Below are 27,951 nucleotides of genomic sequence, written 5' to 3' on the forward strand. Positions count from 1 at the left end.
GTATGGCTAACAGTCCTACTATATGTCAAATATACGTAGATAAAGCGTTAACAACTACTAGACAAAAGTTTAAGAGATTGTTGATTTATCACTATATGGACGACATACTTATTTGCCATCCAGAAAAAGAAGTTTTGTTAGAAGCATTACAATTTATAACTCAAGCATTAGAAAAGAGAGGACTAATGATAGCCCCTGAAAAATTACAATTAGAGGAGATCCAAGAATATCTGGGTACAAGGCTCACTGCTACTACAGTCAGACCAACAAGGTTGACCATCAGGACAGATCAATTGAATACCCTGAACGATTTTCAGAAACTCTTAGGTGACAATAACTGGATCAGATCCTATTTAAAATTATCCACAGGGGAATTAAAACCTTTATTCGATATATTAAAAGGTAATCCTGATTTGAATTCCCCTAGGAAACTTACTCCCGAAGCACGGATATCCTTACAGCTAGTAGAGAATAGACTTCAGCAGTGTTACGTTGATCGTTGTGATCCTACTCAACCATTAAGTTTAATCATAATCTCAGAGAAGCATACCCCTTTTGGCATAGTTTGGCAAGGAGGACCTCTGCAAAGTATAAATCTCCCTAGCTCTCCGGCTAAAACATTGCAATCATATCCCCAAGCTATTGCTCAGGTAATATTCAAGGGAATAGAATCTTGCATTACTGTTTTTGGAATCCATCCGTCTATTATTATAACTCCTTATTCCACTCAGCAAATTAAATGGCTAATTAATAATGATGATGATTGGTCAGTATTATATTGTTCCACTTCAGCTCAGTTCGATAACCATTATCCCCAACATCCCTGGATTCAATTCTGTAAAAATACTCCCATAATTTTTCCAAAAGTGACTAGTGTCCAGCCTCTTAAAGACTGTGTAACCATTTTTACTGATGGCTCCAAAAATGGAGTAGGTGCAGTACTTATCAGTAAACAACTTCACACCATAATAGTTCCACCCAACTCCGCACAGGTTACTGAACTTGCAGCTGTAATATTAGCCTTTAAATTAGCAGATAATCAGTCATTCAATCTTCTGATAGCTTATATATCGTTAACGCTTTACAGGTTCTTGAAACGGTACCCCATATTTCTTCCATGTCCACGGTAGCTTCTTATTTTACCACACTACAAAACCTTATCCTACAGCATAAACATCTATTCTATGTAGGACATATTAGAGTTCATTCTAATTTACCAGGACCTTTGGCCAATGCTAATGACTTGGTAGATATGGCTACCAAATCAATTTTTGTTTTTTCCATGGAGGAACAGGCAAAACTCTTTCATGAAAAATTTCATGTAAATTCCACTACTTTGAGCAGAAAATTTCCTATATCTAAATGTATGGTTCGACAAATAGTAAAAAATTGTCAACATTGTGCTCCTTTAATCCCAGTACAATCCTTTGGAGTTAATCCCAGGGGACTGCTGCCTGGTCATATTTGGCAGATGGATGTAACCCATATTTCTGAATTTGGTACTGTTAAGTATGTACATGTGTCAGTAGACACTGCTTCAGGGGTCATTATGGCTTCCGCTCATTCTGGAGAAAAGATAAAAGATGTCATTCAACACTGCCTACAAGCATTTGCTGGCTGGGGCATACCTAAAGTTATTAAAACAGATAATGGTCCTGCTTATACTTCCAAAAGCTTCCGGTTGTTTTTACAAACACTTAACATCCAATTAGTCACTGGCATCCCCTATAATCCTCAGGGACAGGGCATTGTGGAAAGAGCACATCTTACTTTAAAAAATTGTTTAAATAAACAAAAAGGGGGAATAGGAGCCTCCTACAAGTCTCCTAAAGATAAACTTAATTTAGTTCTTTTCATTCTAAATTTCTTAACTCTGGATAGGGACGGCCATTCTGCAGCTGATCGACATTATAATCCCCATAATACTCCTCAAGTATGGGCAAAATGGAAAGATATCCTGACAGGTTGTTGGAAAGGACCGGATCCAGTCCTTCGTTGGGTCCGAGGGTCTGTTTGTATTTTCCCACAGGATCAACAGACTCCAGTCTGGATTCCAGAAAGGCTAATCAGAGTTTTACAGCATGCAAGTGATGCTGCTCCTCCTCGCAATGGCGAGTCTGAGCCTTCCTCCAATAACAAAAACTCAGACGGAAAGGCAAACCTGGAACCTATGGGCCATTGTTAGCCTGGCCATATTTTTCATTTCTAACTAACACATTTTTTATCCTTCCTTTTCTTGCTTTTCACCAATTCCTCTATAAGCCTGTCAATTCTATTGATGATTTTTCAGGTCGTGCTGTTTTTGGTGACAAGGATATTTCTAGCCTTTCTTTGCTTTAACAGGAGGAATTTTTGCACTTTGCCGTTGGAATCATACTACAAATCGGACCCAGAGTAGAGCAACTCGTTCTGCTGACCCTAGCTGTGATATTGCTTTTCCTCCTACGTCAGCTTGTGTATTTCCTCCCTTTTATGTTTCTGCCAACTAACATTTCTAATAATACCTCTTGACTGTTCACTAACTGTGTGCTATCTCTCACAATGCTGGAATGGTTCTTTTGCCACCTGTGCAATTTGCACATTTCTATCTTCCTACCAGTCCTAGTTTCTGTTGCAGATATAGAATTGCCAGTGCAATTGTCGAGAAGCAGGAGAGGCTTTGACATCGCAACAGCCGTGATCATACAGTCCTTGCAGTAGCAGCATTGACACAACCATGACAACGATCATTTGGCCGAGAATGCAGCTGCAGCCTTACAGACCACAGAGACTCTACCAGAGAATGGACTCATTATAAGAACAAGTGGATACCCTGCAAGAACTTTTGGGACTGGGATGCGTTTATTCCCTGAGAGCTGCTTTGTGTTACCCATATTGTAACTCCATTGGGATGTATATTGTTTCTATATTTAATATGGCTATATGGTTTTTCTTCTGTTTATAGATTTGTCAAACAGCGGGCAAGCTTAGGAGCTATGGTGGTACTCCTCTCTGCCTTGGCCTTCTTCTCTTCATTCGTTTTGGCATGCGTCTACGAGCTAGCCAATAGAGAGATCAAATTATTTTCATCAGGCCATGACTGCCCTAAAGGCCGACAGCCCCCCATTCGTATGGCTCTTGATGCTGGACCGGTAGTCAAGGACGGGTAATGAAGGAGGTGGCTGTGTACCGACCTAAGACAGGAGCTGCAGCATGCTCTGCAGGCTCTGATGACGGGTAAGGACATATGCTGACCACTCAGCCTAAGACAGACACGGTCCCGAGCCTTAGTTTAATATTAAAGAAGGGGGATCTGTGGGGGTTCCCGGGACCCCCAGCCTTGGGCATGGTCAAGATGGCGCCTGACGCTGAGCCAAAAGTGGCCAGCTATACAGTAAACAACCAGCGAATTCCAATGATTGGCTAGTTAACGATGTGACTAGAGCATGCCCCCCTCGTGTACCCATCCTATGCTTGCAGCTGTCCGCGTTTATCTCGTGTACTCTCCCCTGATTGGTTGAAGTATATATAAGCCTGGTGGGTGGGAGAGTAGGGGGGAGAAGCTGAAGAAGCGGCAGAAGCGGCGGGGAGCTGAAGAAGAGGGAGAAGCGGAAGAAGCGGCGAAGGCGGAGGCTGAAGCCAAGCTGGAAGCTGGGAGTACGCAGAAGCTAGGAGTAAGAGAAGTGTAGGAGAGGAACTGTGCACAATAAACTTCCAAAGCTTCAGACATTTGTCGTGTCTCTCTCTGCGGCCAGAGGGGACGCGATAATCCTCCATTTATATAACAATAAAAGCAGACATCAGAACAGCTCCATGTTTATAGTTGGTCTTAAAATAATTTGTTTAGTTTCTTATTTCCTCAAATTTTACTAAAATTTACTTAAGTAAACAAAATAACCAGATTTACTATAGTACATTTTATGTAAATTATGTACACTATCAATCACTCTGCCAGAATGCAGAAGGAAATAAGAGAATTCGGTATTTTTTTTTTCTATTAAAGAAAACTGAATTTTAGCAATGCAGAACTACAGTTGGATTAAGATTAAAATACTGCTTTTCAATTTCTATTACCTTATATCACTCTCCCTAATCTAGTCTCTTCTGATTAAGGAGCTGTTCTCCTTGGCAGAATAACCCTGCAGAGATTGAACATGACACGGGACTGGATACTTGCTCTGTATAACTATCCAAGAAGAGACTTGCATGTTTCAGAATGACCAAACTCCTGGCTTCCTTTATCCCCTGAAGGAAGCTGCTCAGGGAGGCTCCATGCTGACCAATTAAGTAACACAGCTTGCTGAAACGGCCTGCCACCTCCTGTAACAGCTGGACTGTAGGCACAGTGCCCAAATTTTCTGCAACAAAATAACGATAATGATGTCAACAACAGAGACTAAAGGCTTTCTTATGATTATATGATCAAGATTATGAGTTTCACTTTTCTAAATATACTTATCATTCAGAGATGTATTCTCACCTATGGAACCCAAATAATTACAGAAAATGTGACAACAAGCAATTTCAGAAATCATGGAGTCCAATCACTTGATGAACTTATTAAAAACAAATTCACAGGAACTTTTAAGTTCTGACCCAGGAGATCTAGTATTAAGATTCCAGGTGGGTAGTTAAAAAAAAAACAAAACTCATTTCTAGCTGAATTTCAAAGATTAGCCAAATCAGAACCTCTGAGCTAACCCAATACTTCTCAGGTTTTGAAAACACATAATATGAAGATAAGAGAAGGGAACTGAATTATTAATGTCACACAGTTAGTGACATCCAAGAATCCAACTCAATTCTATAGTTATATCTTGATTAACATTTTCAACTTGTACTAATTTCTGTTCTACTTGCTGCTATGACAAGTTTAACTCTAGTGCAGAGGGGATAAACCAAAAATCACACTGCCTAGATCACTCTGAATTTTATAGAAGTCATCAGTAGATTATTTGCCTTTTCCCAGTCCAAAGTTCCTCATTTCTAGGACTTCTTTCCAAGAAATGAAGCAGATAAATAAGAGCAACACAGAAATTGGGAACTGGGACATGGAAAAGGCAGGCTTCACCTTCCTTCCAGAGCAATCCAAGAAGCTTCCAGATTGGGTTGTCTCCTTTCCCTTGCTTAAATCCTTGAGTGTTTGGCCCATCCCAGGGAGAGAATTTACAGAATAGGGACTGTGCAACGCTTAAAAATGTAAAGCATATTAAAAACAAAGAAAAATGTAGATAATCCCTAATTTACAAAGGGATTCTATTCACGAAGAATAAGGTAGTTTTGAAAAGTAGATGTTTTTCTAATAGGATTAACAGGCTGACCCACACAAGTTGATGTCATTTTAACATAGGAAAACTGATATGCTAGAGATAAGCCTAAATTCTGGGTCCTCAAAGGGGGACAGGGAGTGAAAGAGAAAAAGAATCTTCCTCTTCATTTCCTGAGAAATGAAAAAACATTCCCTGATCTGCCCACCCCACATTCCTTCCTAACCTCCTAGAGATTCAGGTCCCAGTTATTTCTGGAAAGTAGCATCCTATTGAGTACTATAGTAACCAGTTTCTCCATATCACAAGCCTCACCTCTAATCCCTCTTTGTAGCCAAGTAAAAAGTAGAAAAATAACAGATTTAATCAACTTGTTCTATTGTGGGATAAGACCCTTAACAATTTTGGTGGGGTGGAGGAAGGTACTAGAGATTTAACCTGGGGTGCTTTACCACTGAGCCACATTCCCACATATTTTTATTTTTTATTTGAGACAGGGTCTTGCTAAGTTGCTTAGGGCCTTGCTAAATTGCTGAGGCTGGCCTTGAACTTATGATCCTCCTGTCTCAGACTCTCAAGCTGCTGGGATTACAGGCATGCACCACTGGGTCCTTAACAATCTTATAGAGATTACTTGTAAATCCAAATGAATCTATTTAATATAATTCTAAGAACTACAGCAAAGAAAATGAAAACTTCAGAGTATAATGGAAGATATCTTAGCACTAGTGGAGCTGGAACTATTGCTTCGAAATATAACTTGTAGGATCACTTCCCCAAAGCTGTTCCTGCTTCTCTGCTATCAATATTCTGAAAGTTCCAATTTCAACCTGTGTAAGTAGAAGGAGCTCTGGGAGCATTTAGGATAGGGCAGGGACTGCTGAGCTAATGACAAACTGAAAACAGTTTGAGTTGTCTGTGTGTCTAAAAAAAAAAAAGCTAGAGAGAGAAAGAGAGAGAGAGAGAGAGAGAAGTAAACCATAACTCAAAGGCTTTCTTAAAGCCAGGTAAGGTATTGTGTGCCAGTAGTATTACCCACTGCTTGGGAGGCTAAGGCAGAAGGATGACTTGAGACCAGGAGTACAATGCCAGGTTGGGTAAATAGCAAGACCTCATATCTTTTTAAAAATGAAAAAATAAAACAAACCACAAAGCCTTATTTATAATACAGGAAGAACAGATAAAACAAGAGCCCTGATGATTTGGAGTTGGGCGTGGGAAGAGGTTTCAACTTACCTAAACTGAGAAGAGGCCTGAGTATCTGAGATTTGATATCACTTAGTTTTGAATAGAACCGTCTTTCCGTAGTAGCCAATTCATGGAGACTGGCAATATACCCCATAATGTTTTTGTCCACCAAGGCTAGGTAGCTCTCTTTTCCTGCTGTTACTCTGCTTATATATCCAAGCTGAAAAAGAAGAAAATTTAAAAAGTACAGATAAAATATAATTTATAAGCAGCAATTTGGTGGGCCGAAGCTGGTTTGTATCAGTTGGCAAAAGCAAATGATTATTTAGGAATTTTTTAAGCAGGTAGATAAACGATTGGTAACTTCAAACCGACCATAGTGGAAATTTGCAAACACCACAGATAAGGACCTTTTTCATTTGTTTATTTTAGAGTTGGTTTGCTATATATATCTGGACGTAGATATTACTATATATATCTAATTTAATTTATCTCTAAGATACCTTTTCATATTACAAGTGTTTAGAACCACAGACACCCTAGATATATAGATACAAATGATAGCTAACCCCTTTTGCATGACAAAAGATTAGTGAGAAGAGAAGAGCCTTATACTGTATATCAAAGTATTAAGGATCTAGGAATTATCTTGCCTTTTTGAAAGTACAACACAAAGGAATTTTCTTTAAGAAAACAGGGGAAATGCTTTGGGATGTTGCACTGAGCAAATATTTTTGGCTATCATCCAAAATATATAGAAGAAAAAAAACTAACAAATGGAATTAAATCAAACTAAAAAGCTTCTACACTGGAAAAGACAGAACAGAATGAAGAAAAAATACTGAACCTATAGAATGAAAGAAAATACTTATAAACCATTCATCCAATAGAGGATTAATAATACCCAGAATATGGGGCTGGGGATATAGCTCAGTTGGTAGAGTGCTTGCCTCGAAAGCACAAGGTCCTGGGTTCAATCCCCAGCACCGCAAAAAAAAAAAAAAAAAAAATCCAGAATATGTAAGGAACTAAAAAAACTCAAGAGCAAAGATCTCCCCAAAATCCACTGAGTAAATGACCTAAATAGACTTTTCTCAAAAGAAGATATACAAATATCTAACAAGTATGTGAAAAAAGTTCAATATCATTAGTTCATCAGGGAAATGCAACTTACATCATCATAAGATGTTTTACCCCAGTTAGAAGAGTTATGAATAAAAAGATAAATGCTGGCAAAGATGTAAAGGGAAACTCTCATACACAGTTGGTGGGAATGTAAATTATTTCAGCCATTAGAGAATCAGTATGGAGGTTCCTCAAAAAACTAGAAATAGAGTTATCTTAAGCTCTAGCAATCCCACTCCTGGGTATATATTCAAAAGAATTTAAATCAGTATGTCAAAGAGACACCTGCATTAGTATGTTTATTGAAGCATCATTTACAATAGCAAAGATACAGAATTAACTTAGGTATTCACAGATGGATGAATGGATAAAAAAAATTGGTACATATACAAAATGAAATACTATTCAGCCATAAAAAAGAATGAGATGCTGCCATTTGTACCAGCATGGATGGAACTAAAGGACATTTTGTTAAGTATAATAAATAAGTCAGGTACAGAAAGACCCATAAAACATGTTCGTGCTTACAAATGAAAACTTAAAAAGTCAATCTCATTTAATTAGAAGACAAGAGTGGTTACCAGAACCTGGGAAGAGTGTAGGGGTAGGAGTGATAGAGAAAGAGTGGTCAATGGGTACAGGAGTGCTGTTAGGAAGAGTAACTTCTAATGTTCTACAGCAAGGTAGGATAACTATGGTTGGCAACAACTGAATATCTAATAACTAAGAGGATTTTGAATGTTCTCAACAGAAAGAAAAATGTTTGAGATGAAAGATATACCAAATACCCTGATCTGATCATTACACATTGTATACGTGCATTGAGGGTCATACTATACTCTGTAAATGTTTAATAAGTATGTCATTAAAATAGAAACTTTTTTTTTTTAAAGAAAAGGAGTTTTGTTAAAAACTTTTTGCATTTACCCATGATACCACTGAACAAAAACATTCAATGTCTTTATTCATATCCTTATTAAACTAGGCAGGCAATGGAAGGTTAACACCCCATGGTAACCAAAGACACATACTGGAGCCTCATTCCTTTCATCATCCTATTTCATCCTTTATCTAAACTGTAGAACCTTTCAAGGAGAATGTGGTCAACAACTACAGTCAATCAACATGTCTGACACAAGTCAAGAGTCAAACCTTGGCCAATGTTGCCTTTCATAGTAAAAATCCTGTCCCAATACATTAATAGCCTGCTAGCCAGAAAAAGAAAAGGACTAAAAAGCAGTCCATAGTATATATTTTGTTCAACAAGAATAAGAAATACAGAATGTAATAGCACCGAGGGTTAATTTTCCTGTGGCATGTCACTTTGAATGTGAGTTATTTGAGTGGGGAGCATAAAAACAGAAATGGGTCAATGGTTTACATTCATCAAAAGCAGAAAAGCAGCACTAAGTTATGTGCCCAATCAAATGCAGAAAAGTTGTAGGAGTAACAAGAAATCCCATGTCAGATTTTTTTATTTTTAACTGGATTATTTTTATAAGCAGTAGGAAATAAAATGAAAAGGTAAGAGATCAAGGGAAGATAATGGTCTGTAAGTCTGTCATATTCTGCCACCATCCCTTCTTAAGACCCTGCTGCTTTTACTTCCCAAAGGAGAAATTCATCTACTATTTTTATTCTAATTCAACTTAGAGCTGCATGAAACACAGTCAGGTCTTCACTGTGAAATGTGCTTGCTGATATACTCGCATGAGAGTATTAATTCAACAAATACAAAGTATGTACTATGAGAACCAGATAAAGACACACCAAGGAAACAAAACTATAGACAATATCCCTGATAAACTCAGATGCAAAACACTTAATAAAATATTAGCAAATCATATTCCACAACATACTAAGAAGACTGTACAACACAACCAAGTTGATTTTATTCCAAAGATGCAAGGATGGTTTAATATACATAAATTAATAAATGCAATTCATCATTCATCATTTTTAAGACAAAAATCACTTAAGTCATTAAAATAGATGCAGAGACGGTCTCAGAAAAAATTCAGAACCCATTCATGATAAAAACACCAAACAAACCAAGGGTAGAAAGAAGCTACCTCAGTATTATAAAGGCTATATATGAAAAATCCAAAGCTAACCTCATAGTAAATGGGGAAAAACTGAAAACATTTCCCTTAAAATCTGGAACAAGACAAAGATGTATACTCTCACCACTCCTACTTAATACAGTGCTAGAAATTCTAGCCAAAGCAATTAGGAAAGAGAAGGACATCAAAGGGATGAAAATAGGAAAAGAAGTCATCAAACTATCACTGTTTGCAGATGACATGATACTATACACAGACGATCCAAAAACTCCACCAAGGGACTACTAGAACTAATAAACAAATTTAGCAAAGTAGCAGGTTACAAAAATCAACTTACAAAATTAAAAGTTTTCCCACAGACCAACAATGAATCTGCTGACAAAGAAATCAGAAAATCAATTCCACTCATAATAGCATCAAAAAAATTGTTTTAAAAATCCATACAAACAAAATATCACCTGAGGAATAAATTTAACCAAGGAGGGAAAAACCTCTACAATGAAAACTATAGAACTATGAAGAAAGAAAATGAAGACTCAGAAGAGAGAGAGACCTCCCATGTTCATGGATAGGCAGAATTTATACTGTTAAAATGGCCACATTACCAAAAGCAATACACAGATGCAATGCAATTCCCATCAAAATACCAATAACATTCTTCACTGAACTATAAAAAACAGTTCTAAAATTTATTTGGAAGAATAAAAGACCCAGAATAGCCAAAGCAATTTTAAGTAAAAAAAGTAATGCTGGAGGCATCACAATACCTGAGTTCCAATGATACTACAGAGCTACTACAACAAAAATTGCATGGTACTGGCATAAAAACAGACAAACAGATCAACGTTACAGAAAGAAGATACAGAGATGAACCTACATATCTATAGTTACATGAATTCTAAACAAAGGTGCCAAAAACACACACTGGAGAAAAGGTATGTCTTTTTAACAAATGGTGCTGAAAAAACTGGTTATCCATAGATAGAAGAATGAAACTAGACATTACTTCTCACCAGCACAAAAGTTAACTCAAAATGGATGAAAAATCTAGGATTAGACCAGAAAATATGTATCTCTTAGAAAAAAATATAGGATTAACACTAGTTAACACTAGCAATTAAGCACAGGCAACAGCTTTCTCAATAGGACCCCTAAAGTTCAGGAAATAAATGCTAAGAATTAATAAATGCATCTAATTAAAAAGCTTCTGCACAGCAAAAGAAACAATTAGTAATATGAGGAAAGAACCTACAGAATGGGAGAAGATCTTTCCTCTTCTGATAGAGGATTAATATCTTGAATATATAAAGAACTCAAAAAACTTAATACAAAAAAACAACCCTATTAATAAATGGGCAAATGAATTAAACACTTCTGAAAAGAAGAAATATAAATGGCCAACAAATATACAAAAAAAGGTTCAACATCATAGGGAAAATCAAAACTTTATAGAGATTCCATCTCACAACAGTCAGAATGGCAGTAATCAAAAATACAAATAACAGTTGGGCATGCAGTGGGACATGCCTGTAATCCCAGCAGCTTGGGAGGCTGAGACAGGAGGATCGTGAGTTCAAAGCCAGCTTCAGCAATGGTGAAAGCAACTCAGTGAGACCTTGTCTCTAAATAAAATACAAAATAGAGCTGGGGACGTGGCTCAGTGGTTAAGTGCCCACAGTGCCAAAAATGAACAAACACCAACTAACAATAAATGCAAGAAAAGATATGAAGAAAAAGGAATACTTTCACACTGTTGGTGGGATTGTAAATTAGAACAACCATTATGGAAATCAGTATGGAGGTTCCTCAATAGACCAGGCAAGGAACCACCAAAAGACCAGCTATACCACTTCTTGATATTTACCTCAAGAACTAAAGTCATCTTACGATAGTGATACATACATACCCAGGTTTATATCAGCACAACTCACAATAGCCAATCTAAGGAATCAGTCTATCAATGAATGAATGAAGAAAGAAAATGTGATATATATACAAAATGGAGTTTTAGTCAGCCATAAAGAAAAATGAAATAAAATTATGTCATTTGCAGGAAAATGGATGAAACTTGAGACTATTATGTTAAGTGAAATAAGCCAAACTGAGAAGGTCAAGGGTCTTATGTGGACACTAGAGAGAAAAAGGGAAAAGAAAGGTGGTGGTGATCTCATGACAATCAAAAGATCTGTAGAGGAAAGGGACCAGGGGATGGGAGGAGGGAAAGGAGGGAAGAAGTGCTGGGGAGTGATGCTGGTCAAATTATACTGTTTTATTATGTACAAATACATAACAAGAAATCCCATCTTTGTGTATAACTATAATGTACCAATAAAAGACTGTGGAAATACATTTTTTAAAAAGTATGTACCAAGAGGATACAGCAGTGAATAAAAGCCTAAATCCCTTCCCTAATGAATCTCGAATCATCATAAGGATAGAGAACAAACAAAATGTAAATTACATAGTGTATTACACAGTAACAGGCACTGCTATATTATAATAATAAGCGTACATACAAATAAAAACGGAATCAAAGACTTCTTGTGTTACAGAATGTGGGCCTAAGATCCAATTACTGTTCACCTTACTACAGGAGAGAAGTACTGGAGTCTTAGTACCACTGGGATTCTCTGGAAGGCTGTCACCTTCTGCAGGGTCCTGCCGGCCACTGTAATACAACCCAGGCTGGAAGTCTTCTGTATCCACTAAAAACAGGGAATAATCCTGGCCCGCAGCTACACTCCAGACTCCATTTTCACCGTTTACCTAAAATGATTGAAAGATGCTGTCTGAGATGAAGGTAATCAGAGAGAACCTCAGAAGCATAGGAACCAAAATGTTAGGTTACTTAAGTAGGCCTGGCACAAAGCCAGTCATATCTCAGAGGGTAAGACTCACTCAACAAAGTGGGCAACCAAATGCAGAACAGATCAAGAAGTACAAAGAAATACCATGTTCAGCTTTTTAATTTAGAATTGGATTATTTTTATAAAATCCAAAAACGGGTATCTGAAAATGAAACACCATAGATCTAATTTTTTGAGTTATTTTCTGAAGTTCCCAGGAATAATCTGTGTTACAATCCAGAGGCCCAGAAATGTTTAGAGCCCCATTCTAAAAGTAATAGCTAAGATATACCTTTGTCCATCCATATTTGATTATGTGCAGAAATACCAAGGAAAAAAGGAAAAAAAATAACCTTTAAGGCTATATTCCATTTTTTCCAACTAAACCCTTGGGTACTAAAATTCAGTTTTCCACTTATAACTCATTACCTCTCTGATGTGAATTCACTATGCCAACTCCCAGGATGCTGAAATAGGCAGGCCCTTGAGAAGCCCACCTATGTGGACCTAGACCAGTGTTTTTTTCAAAGGAGTTAGTTGTCTTTGCGGTAGCAGAAGCAGTAGCAACAATCACCTGAAAACAGGTTAGAAATGCAAATTCTATGGCCCCAGAGTTACTGAGGGTGGGATCCAACATTCTGTCTTAACAACCCCTCTGGGTAATTCTGACAAATGCAAAAGCTTAAGGACCACAAATTAAAACAATGATTTTCAAACCTAGAGTTCCAACTAATGATTCAGGAACTACCATTCCTGGTGCCAGGGAATTCCCCCAAACCTTCAACTAAAGCAGTTCCACCGTGATCTGTTTTACATATAGGATTCCTCATAAATTTAATTTGAGGACAGTGTACTGCTGCAAAACTTCTTCCCTAAATCTCCAGACCTAGCTTTAGTCTTGACACCTACCCTGATAAGGAAAAAAAAAAAAAAAACAACCCTAATCTGTTATCTTTTGTGTCTACACAGCGTCAGTCTGACTCCTGAGTTGATAAACAAAAAAATGAAAAAAATCAAAAGCAAGAACTAGCAAATAAAAATCCTAATCCAATAGATATTTCCTGTCAATAGGTTCCAAGCACTAGGTGACCATGCAAGTAGCAATGAGGATGCTCGCATGCGTGTCTCCACAACTTCATAGCTATCCTCTTCCAGCATGACACTCGCTTCTCAAATTCAAGCCATTCAGATACCTGACTTCTGGTTGGATCAGCAAAGAATGAACTGAGACTTTTATAGGAAGAAAAAACTTAATCATCTCAGTATCTAATCAAAACTAATTCAAATCTTACACTGTCTTTACTTTTAATTTTCTCAGAATAATTAGAATCACTTCAATTTTTACTGGGCTGGGCTGTAGCTCAGTGGAAGAGCGCCTGTCTAGCATGTGAGGCACTAGGTTCGATCCTTAGCACTGCATAAAAATAAACAAATAAAATAAAGGTATGCTATCCATCTACAACTACAACACTTTTTTAAAATCATTTTTACCCTTCCGCAAATTAAAAAAAAAAAGATAATGCTATAACTTTTACATGTGCAGTTAAAGAGTTATGAAACTGAAACCTAATAACAAATTCTATTCTCTTCTCTAACATGTTAAACACATGTTTGATTTCCAGGGTCTCCAATGCTATACTTTAAAACTTTTCTTAGTATGAATAAGTATACTTGGGGGCAGGGCAAAAAAATAAGTATACTTTCTACTTTATTCAAATAAACAAAAAACAATGATTTGCTGTATTTTTGTGATAATAGACTGGATGGCTTTCTACTTTAATGTTATATACTGAAAATATTTAAAATTAAACCTAGAATATCTGTTCTCTAATGTTTTTTTTTTTTTATTTTTTTTTTTATGGTGCTGGGGATCGAACCCAGGGCCTTGTGCTTACAAGGCAAGCACTCTACCGACTGAGCTATCTCCCCAGCCCCGTCTAATGTTTTATTTAGTTTTTACATCCCAGTAAAATTAAGTTCATTCAAAGAAAAGGCAACATGGAAAAGTGATAGATACATGGTACATACTATATATATGAATTATTGGAATACTTATTAATTATAGTTTACATTTGAATCATGTTCCTAAAATTGGGTTAACTATCCTTTTTTATTACTGTCAATAGAAAGAGGAATCCTTGGGATGGGGCAGGGGGGTGGGGGGTTCCCAGAATCAAACTGCATAAGGAAATGAGTTCCATATCCCATTCTGTTACAATCACCATGCATATTACCTCACCCCAACCAAAAAACCCAAAACCCTTCTAAAAGAAACTATTATTATAAATGAGAATTTGATATTTCCTCAGGGTATTAAAAGTAGGGAAAAAAAAGGTTGAAAAACACCATTCCAGATTTATATAAAAGGAACTAGAAGGTACCACCCTCTTAACAGCATTACATAAACTGAAAACCATTCATAAAACAGTGACAAACTCACCTATACTTTTTAGTTTTATTATAGAAACTGAAAAGGCTTACAAAAGAATTTTACTGCTGTGTATGTTACAAAACACACACACACAAAAAAAAAAATCACAAAATATATGGAAAAGTCAAATTTAAGTGAAGTCAGAGTAGATATTTTAAGAATAAAACTCAGAAAACATCACAGTCCCAACATTTGTTTTAAAAGAAAGTAATTTTAGCCAGGCATGGTGGCACAAGGCTGTAATCTCAGTGATTTGGGAGGATGAGGCAAGAAAATTTCAAGTTCGAGGCCAGCTTCAACAATTTAGTGAGACCCTCAGCAATTTATCAAGACTCTGTTTCAAAATAAAAAAATAAAAAGGAAAGAGGATGTAGCTTAGTAGTAAAACACCCTGGCTTCGATTTCCAATACCAAGAAAAATAAAAAATAAGACTTTTTCACATTTTGATTTTTTGCCTTAAAAAAAAGACAAAAGTACTATAAATACTCAATGAACGATTAAGGTTAAGAAATTTAAGCAAACACATTTGGTAAGGAGTACTGGGGATTGAACCCAAGACCTCATGCATGCTAGGAAAGTGTTCTATCATTGAACTACATTCCCAGCTCTGTTTGTTTGTTTTTTAGAGTCTCATGGAGTTGCCCAGGCTGGCCTCAAATTTGTGATCCTTCTGCCTCAGCCCCTCCAAGTAGCTGGGATTATAGGCACATTCCACCATGCCCAAATAAAACATATTTTAAAAGCAATTTAGCTTGAAGAGAAAAGGCTTCACGTTACTAAAAACAAACAAAAAAAATTGTTTTAAGGACATCAAAACAATTTTAGGCTACAAATATATAATTCCCCTAATTTTTTTAAAAATAAGGAATAACAAACGCAAAAGTATTATAATTTAGAAGTCTGAAGTAAACTGCTGTCAAGCTCAGAAAAGTACCTTTGCAAGACGAGGAACTGTTGTTGGAAAATCGGAATGCCCAAGTTGACCAAAGGTATTGCTACCCCATGAGTAAACCTAGAGAAGCAAAAGAATGGAGAGAAGAGCTGGGAATCTGATCTTACATGTCAACTCTGAACCTTTCAAATCACTAACATATATCAATAATGATGCAAATTACTCATATTAATCTTTTACTCTTTAAAATAACATATTTTAAAGTACCATCAGAAATGGCTTGCATTTCTGCAAAAGTGATGAAAAAATAAAGAAAAAAGAAAGTGATGAAAAAATAAAGGTAAATGCTCTGCAGAAGGGAAACTAAGGAATGACTAGAAAGTCTTTCATTTATGAAGTTCAGAGTCACTGCAGGAGAAACACAAGTATCTGCGCTCTACTACAGACAATGAAAAAATGGATCACAATGACTATGTTAAACGAAAATGGTTTTTGTTTATTATGATAATGAAAATAATTCATGGTCATTGTACAAGACTATGACAATTTAAAAAAATGGAAAACACTGATGCATTAGCCACTTAAAAGACAACTACATAATTTCCAGAAATTGTTATGTATGTGTAATCTAAAATAAAAATCAAATATTTAAAGAGTTTAGGGCAACCTGCTATCAGGTCCCCTCTAGCCCTGTGAGAGTTCTCTCTTTTCTTCTCACTTGAATAAATCCTACTCTTTTCAAAAAGGGGAATGGGAAGCTATAGTACTTCACTGGTTTCTTAAAAAGATAAGAGAATTGGTGAAGAAGCCATTATCTGAATATACTTAAGAATAACTTAAAACAACTTATTTTCTTAGGAAGGTTTATATATAAACAGGAATGGTTCTAAGTAATGTCAGCGATCACTTTCAGGTTCCACAATTTCAAAAGAAAATGCCTTTTCTTTTCTTTGTGTCTTACTATAGGATTTTCTTCAATAAAGAACAAATCAACAATATAAAACAATATGAAACAAATAAAAGTTCCTTGGTCAGGTAGACCAGCGCTAAATGCAAGCTCTACTTCCTGATATTTGTAATTTAAGAATATCTAAAGTTACAAAATTTCTCTCAGCTTACTTTCTTCATGTATAATATGGAAATAACACCATGTAACATATTCAAAAGTTCAAATGAAATGTGACATTTTTGCCTGATACCACAGGTACTCAATAAATCAGGTTGGCTTTACATGGAATAGAAATAAGATCAGCATTAACGGTCTGTCTTTTACCTGGGATTTCGCAGTAAGTGCAAGAGAATGGTAACCACCTGCCTCCAGGTGGATCACTTCTTTACCATCCAGACACTTTACACACAACGGCTGAAGCCTGAAAGAGAAACACACACACATTACAAATCAATGTATTCTAAGCCAGAATTATGGTCTTTCTCAGATTAGAGATAAGTGCTTTTCAGTATAAATAAACATTCAAATAAAAATAACAGATGTTCGCACTACTACTAAGTATAATTAAAGATAATTTTAGGTTTTAATTCAATTTTTGGCCTTCAAACACTAATGAGCCCTCATAAGTCAGAATCTGTTAAGAACCACAGAATTGGGGCTGGTTGTGGCTCAGTAGTAGAGCACTACCTAGCATGTGTAAGGCCCTGGGTTCGATCCTCAGCACCACATAAAAATAAAATAAAGGTATTTTGTCCACCTACAACTAAAACAAAATATTAAAAAAAAAAAAAAAAACACAGAACTAAAAATGATTCATTATAGCAGAAAGTATACTAAGGACACACTAGAATATAACTATAGAAGTAGGTAAGATAATTTTTTTCTTAATTGTATCATATTCTTCACTCTGTTAAGAACAGACATTTATATTAACCCACTGCTTTAGATAATCATTCCATTTACACACCTTCAAGCTTCACAAGTAGCTAATTTTTAGGATAAGAATTCCTATTAAACAAAATGATAGTTTTTTCCTGATGTACAGACATAGTTTAATGTTTCAGTTGTAGTTATTTTAACAGTGGCAGAAAGACATCTTTTGGATAAAAAAAGAAACCTTAGCATTTCTTCATAAGTTAAAATTTTTCACTATTCAAGTATTACAATAAAATATCTTATCTCTAACACGGCTTTTAAAAAAAATTTTTTTAGTTGTCAATGGATCTTTAATTTATTTATATGTGGTGCTGAGTACCAAACCCAGGGCCTCCTCACACACATGCCAGGCAAGTGCTCTACCACTGAGCAACAACTCCAGCCCCCTCACTGCTTTTTTTATTCCCAGATGAACATACATCAAAGAAGACATGGAAAAGTACACCATGGACAGTCCTTTATTATTGGGAGCAAATACAAGGCAAAACTGACAGGTTTTTTTAGCAGAGTTAATGGCACATAAAGACCTAGAGCTAGAGGGACCAGATTTCCTCTAAGAGGAAATGGACATGTAGAGAAAGGTCTTACAGGCAGGAAGATATTTGTTTAAGCCAATTTCTATCAGTAAATGCTGGCTGCACTTACCTGGGCAGAACATCACCATGCCCCAACTGCCCTTCCTTCCCTTTCCCCCAGGTCCACACCTCCGTTCTCAGAGAAGGCAGAAGTGCATCTGCTTCTCCACTATATGTGGGAGTCAGAACCACTGTCCTGGTTTTCACCCGTGCAGCTTTTCTTAAGAGCCTGGGGGAAACTAAAAACAAACCAGAGATGGGATGAAGCAGCAGAGAGCTAGGGAAAGACATAGTTTTGATAAACTGAGGATTCTTCAAATAAACACATTAACATGGTATTTTTAAGCATATTTTTATAGGGTCACTGAAAAAATGGGAATTTAATAGTCAAATAAGTTTGGTAATTTCTATCCTCTATGTCCTAGGCAGAGATAAACATTAGCATGCAAAAAAGTGCTGGAAGTCTTGCCATTAAAAGCCATTTTAGGGCTAGAGCTGTAGCTGAGAAAAAGCTGTTTTAATTGCTTTAGCCCAGTTCCACTGCCAAACAGTCACAGAATCCTCTTCTGGTAACATCTAGTGACATCCTGCAAAGATTTTATTCTAAAGAATAGACAGAAAAAAATACTACACTAAAGTTGACAAAAACTTTGCCTATTTCAAAGCAGAGTTAAAAGTTAAGTCTTTCTATGCCAAGGTCTAAGTTCAAACACGTAATGAATATTGTAATAAAGGACTTTAGATGGAAAATATAAAAACTTCTATGGTAGGAAAAAGCTTATAAAATGTTAGTATTAAAAAGCCTTTGCATTTTGCCTACATACTTCAAACTATTTTATAGAGAAGTTAAATAATCTTTTGAAAGAATGCTGCCATCTTTGTAGTGCTCCAAATTATAACTAACATACACCACACTATGTAAATCTTATATACCAATTTGGTGGCAAGATAAATTTTGAGGAAAATCATCAAATGTCACTAAGTGCAGACCTATTCACTCATTATCTTAGTCATTAACTTGTGGGCCGCCACAAAGTACTCATCGTTGCCTAGGATCTTTTCTGATTAATGTACAATTTGTAAGCATAGAGACCCAAATAAACTATTTGAAGCTTCTTCAAAGATGTATGCAGGTAACTTTTTTTCCCTGGTACTGGGGATTGAACTTAGGGACACTTGACAACTGGGCCACATTCCCAGCTGTATTTTGTATTTTATTCAGAGACAGGGTTCTCACTGAGTTGCTTAGTGTCTCACTGTTGCTAAGGCTGGCTCTGAACTTGAGATCTGCCTGCCTCAGCCTTCTGAACCACTGGGATTCCAGGTGTGTGCCACCATGTCCATTTTATTTTTTGTTTTGGTAGTGGGGACTGAATCCCAGGGCACCCTTTGTTCACCTACAATGTCAGCAATATCGAGATGGGCCTTCACACTGTCCTTTCTCTTGCTTTCTTCCCATTCCTTTTTTTTTTTTTTTTTTTTTTTTTTTTGCACTGGAGATTGAACCCAGGGACACTTAACCAATGAGCCACATCTCCTGCCCTTTATAATTTTGATTTTGAAAAAGTATCTCACTAAGTTGCTTAAGGCCTCACTAAACTGTTGAGGCAAATAAGTTGAGACTTAAAGAGTTTTATTTGTATAGATGAAAATCTAGTGGCAATGAGAATCAGGAGATAGGATAAGAGAGGTACTCAGTGGCACAAGAAACAGAAGGAAATAGATCAAGTGTAGGGAACAGAGGTAGAGCAGAAAAGGTAAACTGTAATACAAGCTAGAATTCCTAATTTTGGAGCTTTGCACAAAATGGTATAAATCAGGGGCTGGTAAATTATAGATCATAGGTCAAACAGGGCCCACTGCCCATCTTTGTAAATAAAGTTTCATTGGAACACAGACTCGCTCATTCATTTATAGACTGTCTACAGTAGCATTTATGTAACAACAGCATAGTTGAGCAGTTATCACAGACTGTGTAGCCCACAAATCATATTCTTCTTTGGCTCTTTACAGAAAAAATTTAGTAACTCCTGGTCTGATCCCATACTTCTCAAATGCTAATGTCACACTAATCACCTGGGTACCTTGTTATAAGCGCATATTTTGATTCAGTAACTTTGGGGAGAAGTCTGAGATTTTTCCTTTCTACCAAGTTCCCACATAATGCTAATGCTGCTGGTCTGCAGACCACTTCAGGGAAGCAGAAGTCTATACCATTGAGATTAAAAACTGATTCAGAAATGCAAAAGAACCAAATGTGTAATATTTTAAATACTCTGTAACATTACTAATGGTTACAGAAATGAAGTTTTCTCTTATTGAAGCTTAAAAATTTATTTATCCAATGCTTATCTCTGCAAACTCACGGATTTGGAGTACAGGTCCCAATAAGGAAATAAGGCTCTGTGCTACGTTACAGAACAAACAGGATTCATAATAAGGTTCATAAGCAGAAGCGAACATCAAGAAAAAGTTATGTTCTATAGTTATTTCTCAAGCAAAGGATATAAATGACTTTTTTTTAAAAAAAGCCACCATTTTAGTAAAACTATTAAAGTTTTGAGTATGTCAGCTTCCATAATCAGGAAACCTAATTTATTATAATACAGCATATGATACCAACAGCATCTAGGGTTCATCAGAAGTCATTTCACCAAAACTGGTTATTTCCTTACCTTGTGACAACAATCCAGGGAGGGAGAGTCTTCGACTGCCTCCCTCTGATTCTTCTTCCCTGATATCCACAAGACTTGAACTTTTCTTTCCTTGCATTGACTCTTGTTTAACCTGTTCTTCTCTGCTGTCTTTCAGACCTTCTGGGCCTATGGAACTACTACCTGCCTGAGCTCCAGTTTCACAAGGGGCTGTACTATAAAAGTTCATAACTTTCTTAAGAGACAAGGCCCCAGCCTCATAGGTAGCAGCCACTCTCACACCAACAGCAGATGCACAAGAGACCACCAGGCTGTTGAGGGCTGAGGTGCTTGTGGTTGGTGGGCTGTGAAGATTAGGAACTGCTTCTTCTATAACAGGCTAAAATATACACACATAAAAAAAAGAACATAAAAATAGAATCCCTTATAAAACAAATAATCAAAAAAAGAAAATTTAACCTCCATCACGATTTGCTTATAAAAATTTAAACAACAGGTCTTCATCTTCAACTTAAAGGTAACCCCTCTTGATCACAGAGTTAACAGAGTAGACGGACTCAAAATACAGTTCCTTATCTGAAGTACTTCCTTCTGTCTGGGTGTTGTTTTCCCATGGCATTTAAAAATAAGCTCTAGCTGCTTTAATATAAGGTTCATTGAGACAGCCTGGGTATAAGGTTGAAACAAACCCAAGCTTTACTACTGATCACTTTTAGGAAATCTTACATATTGCTACTCAGAAATAGCAGGGAAAAAATTAGATTTTAAGAACATTTTAAATGGAAATTTAGATACAGGATATAGACGCAGAAAAACAATTTAGATATCTGACCTAACATCTTCCAAATTATGTTAAGTTCAAGGCTTTCTGCTGAGTTATTTTCCATGACCCAAGAGCTAGACAAGTTGAAGGATTACCTTTGCTCTTGTTACCACAGTGAAAATGATGTTAATAATTAAACATCTGGAACCAATGTCCTTAATGTGAGTCACAGGTGTAGTAGAAACTCAAACCAAAGTTAACTACTATCTTAGTAAAAAATGAGCTGAAACCTAACTCTAAGCTAATAAATACCATTGTTTCTAGTGAAAAAGAAGAGTCATTAAATATACCGAGTTAACACAAAGAAGCTTTTGGCACATAAGCATAATTATAATGCAAAAAGTCACTTCTTATTCTATCCAAAGATCCCAAAGGATATCCACACATTCCTTAATTCCTGAATTAAAAACCAAACCAGGGTTGGGGGTGTAGCTCAGCAGCAGAATGCATGCTCAGCCCAATTGCCCAAGGTTCAATGCTAGCAACAAAACAAAACAAAACAAACACCAAAAAAAATTTTATTTAACTTTGGCTTCCAATTTTCTTAAATAATTCCTGGTGCCTGGCATAGTTTCTGAAGTGTAGCAAGTACTCAATGTTTTATTGAATTAAATATTAAATTCAGAGGAACTATTTCTACACAAAGTGAGTGGTCTGTAATTAGTCAATGAAATAAAAAATAAGCCACATAAAACAAAAATAAATAAAAAGCCTGTTACTTCTATGGTGACAGAATTTTCGTAACAGCTGCACATGGTGATGCATGCCTGTAATCCCAGTGACTCGGGAGGCTGAGGCAGGAGGATCCCGAGTTCAAAGCCAGTTCAGCAACTTAGCAAGGCCCTAAGCAGCTCAGTGAGACCCTATCTCTCATAAAATATAAAAAAGGGTTGAGGATGTGGTTCAGTGGTTAAGTGTCCATGGGTTCAATCCCTGGTACCAAAAAACAAAATTCTCATAACTTGCTCAGAAGAAGTAACCTCAATATTCCACCCTTTATGGAGGTTCATTATGGAAGCAGTGATATTCTCAGGGGTGGGTATTTTAAGAGGTTCTTACCACTAGGTAGAGGAAAAGTCACAAAATGCTATCTTAGGACCGGGGGTGTGGCCCTGGGGTACAGCACTTGCCTATTGTGCATAAGGCTCTGGGTTCAATCCTCAGCACTGCCAAAAAAAAACACACGAAAAATGAACAAAAAACCTGTACCTTATATAAACCTTGAATTATTATTCTCAGTCTATTTAATTATATTATAAGAATATAGTAAGTGAATAAATAAAACAAAAACAAAACAAAAAACACAATTTTGATGAAAGACAATTTTAGGAGTACTGGTTAACCAGTAACATTTGGTTTACTTCATGTAAATGGGAGATACTTTCAGTTACATGTGGCCAGAGGAGAAAAACCTTGTCCCAAACCACAATTTCTAAGCTGGATTTATGACTGAAATGCTTTTTATAAAGAAGACTTAAACTTAATACGAACACACATTGCCAAAACTAGCATAAGTAACAAAAACTTTAAATATTTAACAAAATAAGTTCAAAGTAAAACACAATTTCAATGATGGCAATTTAATAATCAAATAAGCTGTACATAACAAACTTTAAACTTTAATAAATTAGAGGAATGACTTTTTAAAAAACCACTTCTTTTATAAGTATATGTAATCTAAGAAAGTTCTTCTGGTTTTTGTTTTGTTTTGGGCAATACTGGGAATTAAACCCACAGTCTCACACATCCTAAGCAAGTGCTCTACCATGAGCTACATCCCTGGCCCTTTTTATTTTATTTTGACACAAGGTATCCTTGATAAACTGCCCAGGAAGGCCTCAAACTTGCAATACTTCTACCTCAACATCCTGAGTAGCTGGATTACAGGCATGAGCCACTACACCCAGCTAAAACAGCTATTATTAGATGCCCATCAACAGATGAATGGATAAAGCAATTGTGGCATATAAACACAATGGAATATTACTCAGCCATAAAGAAGAATAACTTTATGATAGTCACCAGTAAATGGATGGATCTAGAAACTATTATGCTAAGTGAAATAAGCCAATCCAAAAAAAATCCAAAGGTCAAATGTTCTCTTTGATATGTGGATGCTAACCCACAATAAGGGGTAGGGGGTGGAATAGAAGTTCAGTGGATTAGACAAAGGGTAATGAAGGGAAGGGAGAGGGATAGCAATAGGAAAGATAGGGGAATGAATCTGACATAACTCTCCTGTGTATGAATATAACACAGTGAATATCAACATCCTATACATCCACAAGACTGGAATCTTAATTAGAATAAGATATATTCCACATTTGTATAAATATATCAAAATAGATTCTATTGTCCTAGCTAAAAAGAATTTTTAAAAATGCCAAAGTTAAAAAAAAAACAGCTACTTTTAATTTTTTAGAAACCAAATATAAGCATGGTTTGTTGAACAGACTGCAAAATGTGAAATAGAGATTATTTCTAAAAATATCTCCCATGTTCTCATTCTGACAGAGTAACAACAGAAATAAAGAATCAACTGGCTCTGTGGTTTTTTTAAACTATTCTTTTAGATGTTGATAGACCTTTATTTTATTCATTTATTTATATGTGGTCCTAATCAAACCCAGTACCTCATACATGCTAGGCAAGCTCTCTACCATTGAGCTACAATCCCAGCCCTGCTATGTGGTTTTAAAAGCCTGAAAAAATACCACATGCCAGTTCTTTTATGACTAGAATTTTCCCTTATCTCAGGGTTTTGGTAAAAGCAAAATCAAAAGGCTACACCTAGTTAAAAAAGCAGAAATTATCCTTTAGAAGAATTAGTTTTAAGCAGGGAGACTCAAACTATATTGCATGGTTCAGGTAAAAGTTTTTGTCCATTTTGCTCCAAGTTTTCAAAATGAGAATGGTTTTAATAAATAAAACACTACCCCCGACCCAAATAAAGTTCGGTAAGGACCACAGCTATAACTAAGAAACACTCAAACACCACAGAATGCCTCTAAGTGTCTTCCTGCCTACAATGAAAGGATCTACCACCCAGAAACCCTCCCTGGGAAAGAAGTAAAGGACATTCCAATGCAGAACTCAGAGGAATCTCTGCATATGTAATTATATTAGAGTAAACTATTCAGGGGTTCACCAAAATTCAGTACCTTAGCCATGGTGGGGGTCACTAATAAGGGGAAAAAAAGGGGGCGGTGCTACTTCCAAATTAGGCCTAGCAAAACATCTTTCAACACAATAAAAGCCAGAATGCAAACATAGTGATCTCTAATTAATACAGGTACTTATCTAGGCTCGATTAATAAAACAGAATTATAGTCAACCTTACAAACTAAAATACACCACAGCATTTCAAAGTTTCTGAAGGAAAGTGCATATGGTTCAACTCTAGTAATACCCATATATGTTATGAAATTGAGCAAGTACCTGAGGTGGTATTGATTTTTCACCATTCTCTGAATCCTCCCTTACTGAATGATCTGACAGTCTCTGCAAGTGTTCATTTACTGCCTGGGTGTCCGGGTATGATGGTATGTTTCCAGCAGAAGAAACTGCAGTTGTTTCCTCGATGTTTTGTTGAGAGGAAGTAGTATCACCACTTGTGATGGGGGTGCTTTCAATGTTCGATTCAGTGGCAAGCGGCAGACCAGCTTCTGCAGGTGTGTTCTCAAACACTTCTCCCTGACTGTCAAGTGTCGCAGCAGAGGGGCTGATGGCAGTGCTGGGGTGGTTTTCTGCCTGGGATTCTGACAGTGTCACACCTAAAGGACAACAGTGACTGTCCGAGATAATCACATGGTCTTCTTTGTCAGTCATGGTAATCAGGAGCTGGCTGCACTGGTTGCATCTTTCAGGGACAGGCTTCAGGTCCTGGGACGGAAGGCACTGCACAAGTGCCAGGCTGTGGAAAGCACCACAGGCCACTTGTAGCACCACTCGCCCAGCAAGATGTTCCACTTTTTGTGGCTTTGTCACTGGGAAGGTAGTGGTGATGAGACCCAACTGACAACCCGTACCCCATGCCCAGATCTCTCTGCTTATGGACAATGCCAGAGTGTGCTCCTCGCCACATGCCAACTGCAAAATCCTGACTGCCAACAAAGGACTGGTGTCGGAATCAGAAATGCTGACAGGATTCGGTTCTGGCACATGCTGCTGGTTAGCTATCGCACACTGACCAGCAGAATTCTCCCCCCACATGTACACTACGCCACTTTCTGTCACCGCTCCACTGTGGAAGCTCCCTGCTGCCACAGTAACAACATGTTGCCCAACCAGGGCATTTTCCAGAATGGGACTATTTGGGCAAATTTCTGCTGGTTCACTTCTCCAGGGAAGAGTCCCAAAGCTGTAGACTTCGCCATCTGAAGGTTTAAAAAGAGAAAAGGGGAAGGTGAATTAACTAAAAATTGTGTATCAGCAAACTTCTAGCTCCCCCCTAGATTTAACAAAACAGGATTTTAAAAAATTCTTTCCCAAAGGACAGTTGTAGAGATTTGGTTCAAACATACAGTATTTCATATTTATTCATCTTTCAACAAATAACATACCTTTTAACAAACATTCTGTACTGTCATGAAAACTTACAAACTGCAGCAGGTTACTTTCAATCAAAGGGTATTACTACTCTTTCCTTCAGCCCCATCCTAAAACTCATAGCATGAATCTACTACTGAAGTCTAGCTAGTGTCACAGGCTACTACAGAAGCAGATTCCAAGTACTCAAAGAAAAAAATAACCATAGGATAAAATAAACATAAGAAACTAAAAACAGACACATTTGCTAATGTCTAGCAAGAAGAAGAAAATCATAAAATGGCATAAAAATATTAAAGATTCATTTGGGCCAAAACTAGGAAATTGGTTTTATGCCTATAGGTTGTACAGAAAGCACCAGTATTAATAAGACATATGAGTCACATTACACATAATTTTTAGATGTTACATATATACTGTATGTCAGATACTAGATAGCCTTTCTAAGGTAAGATTTGTTTAAAAAGCAAATCATCACAACAAAATAAACATAGCAGAAAACAAATGAAACTAACAAATGACTGGCTAACTTAGAACTAAAATGAAAAGCAGTGAGATGTATACAAAATGACAATAACTTACATATATCCAGGTAGCTACAAGTCTTAATTTTATTGCTATATTGCAGGAGTTTGGGAGCATGTACATATGACCCAGGCTGGCTAAAAATTCAAATGGAACAAAGACTTGACCATCAGTTTTAAAAAATATTGAATTAAATTCACTATTCCTTCTTTTCTGTATGAACAGAAACTTATCCATGTTTTTTAATTAATGAAAAAATAAGTACTATTTTTCCCCACGAGGCAGGAATTAACAACTGAAAAAAAGGCAAACTTTTATCTCTGACCTATTATATGTGGCATATTCAGTTATACAACCCAACTCATCACAACAGCTCTAAAGGGAAGAACACAATGGTGGCTAGAGGGAATACAGAAACTTTTATTAAGAAATTTAAGTTTGGATAAAGAATAAGGGGAAAATAAGCTCACTGATTAAGACTCTTTAAACTTTTCTCCTAAGGGATAAAACAACAGTGCACTAACTCTTTAAATTAACATTATTCTACTACCAAGAGCAATATTGCAAATAAATGGATATGTGGAACCCTAACTATTTTATTTTTACCCTGGAATACATCATAACAGTACATCAATGCCTAATGAGCTAAAAGTCAAATTTAATAGAGACAAATATTCTGGAATCATTCTAGCATTTAATCATAACCATTCATTTTCTCACCTGAAAAGGATAACATTAGAGATCTTTGTGCTAAAATATCCTCACATTGTGTGATATGAGGTTTTTTAACTTTGATTTTTTTTGGGGGGGGGTGTTTACTTTGACACTTATATCAGTATATTGCTTAAACATGAACAATGGTAGGCCATTTATATATATTATTATATTATATATATATTATTTATATATATTTTATATTATATATTTTTTATATTCTTTATATATATTATTATATTATAATGATAGACCATAGATATATATATATATTTGAAGTTTTCCTTCAATTGTCCCAGCTTTGCAGCTATGAGTCCAGATTTTAAAGATACCATGTTCTTGAAAAGTTTACAAATATCTTACTGAAGATTTTCAAATATCTTAATGAACATATTCCATGTTTCTCATTCAAAACAACACTATTCTACTTCTATA

The 27,951-nt window shown here is 36.3% G+C and overlaps 1 protein-coding gene and 1 non-coding gene across 4 annotated transcripts in view; one reads left to right on the plus strand and one right to left on the minus strand.

The window, feature by feature from the left end:
* Als2 (alsin Rho guanine nucleotide exchange factor ALS2) overlaps positions 1 to 27,951 on the minus strand; it is an 82,478-nt gene that overhangs the window by 37,877 nt on the left and 16,650 nt on the right. For 2 of the 3 annotated variants that reach the window (XM_047544251.1, XM_047544250.1), the window contains exons 4-11: positions 25,168 to 26,105; positions 20,928 to 21,285; positions 18,323 to 18,491; positions 17,066 to 17,162; positions 15,835 to 15,912; positions 12,206 to 12,388; positions 6,483 to 6,654; positions 4,157 to 4,337 (exon numbers count right to left, since the gene is read on the minus strand). In XM_047544251.1, the coding sequence (XP_047400207.1) occupies positions 4,157 to 4,337; positions 6,483 to 6,654; positions 12,206 to 12,388; positions 15,835 to 15,912; positions 17,066 to 17,162; positions 18,323 to 18,491; positions 20,928 to 21,285; positions 25,168 to 26,105 (2,176 nt within the window). Of the gene's footprint in view, positions 1 to 4,053; positions 4,338 to 6,482; positions 6,655 to 12,205; positions 12,389 to 15,834; positions 15,913 to 17,065; positions 17,163 to 18,322; positions 18,492 to 20,927; positions 21,286 to 25,167; positions 26,106 to 27,951 lie in introns of all 3 variants that reach the window. The other variant, XR_007107669.1, reaches the window with a different exon arrangement.
* Trnas-cga (transfer RNA serine (anticodon CGA)) lies at positions 7,353 to 7,426 on the plus strand. Its single transcript has one exon. It is a non-coding gene; the product is annotated as a tRNA-Ser (tRNA).

This window comes from Sciurus carolinensis, chromosome 3, assembly GCF_902686445.1.
Source record: "Sciurus carolinensis chromosome 3, mSciCar1.2, whole genome shotgun sequence".
Lineage (NCBI taxonomy): Eukaryota > Metazoa > Chordata > Mammalia > Rodentia > Sciuridae > Sciurus > Sciurus carolinensis.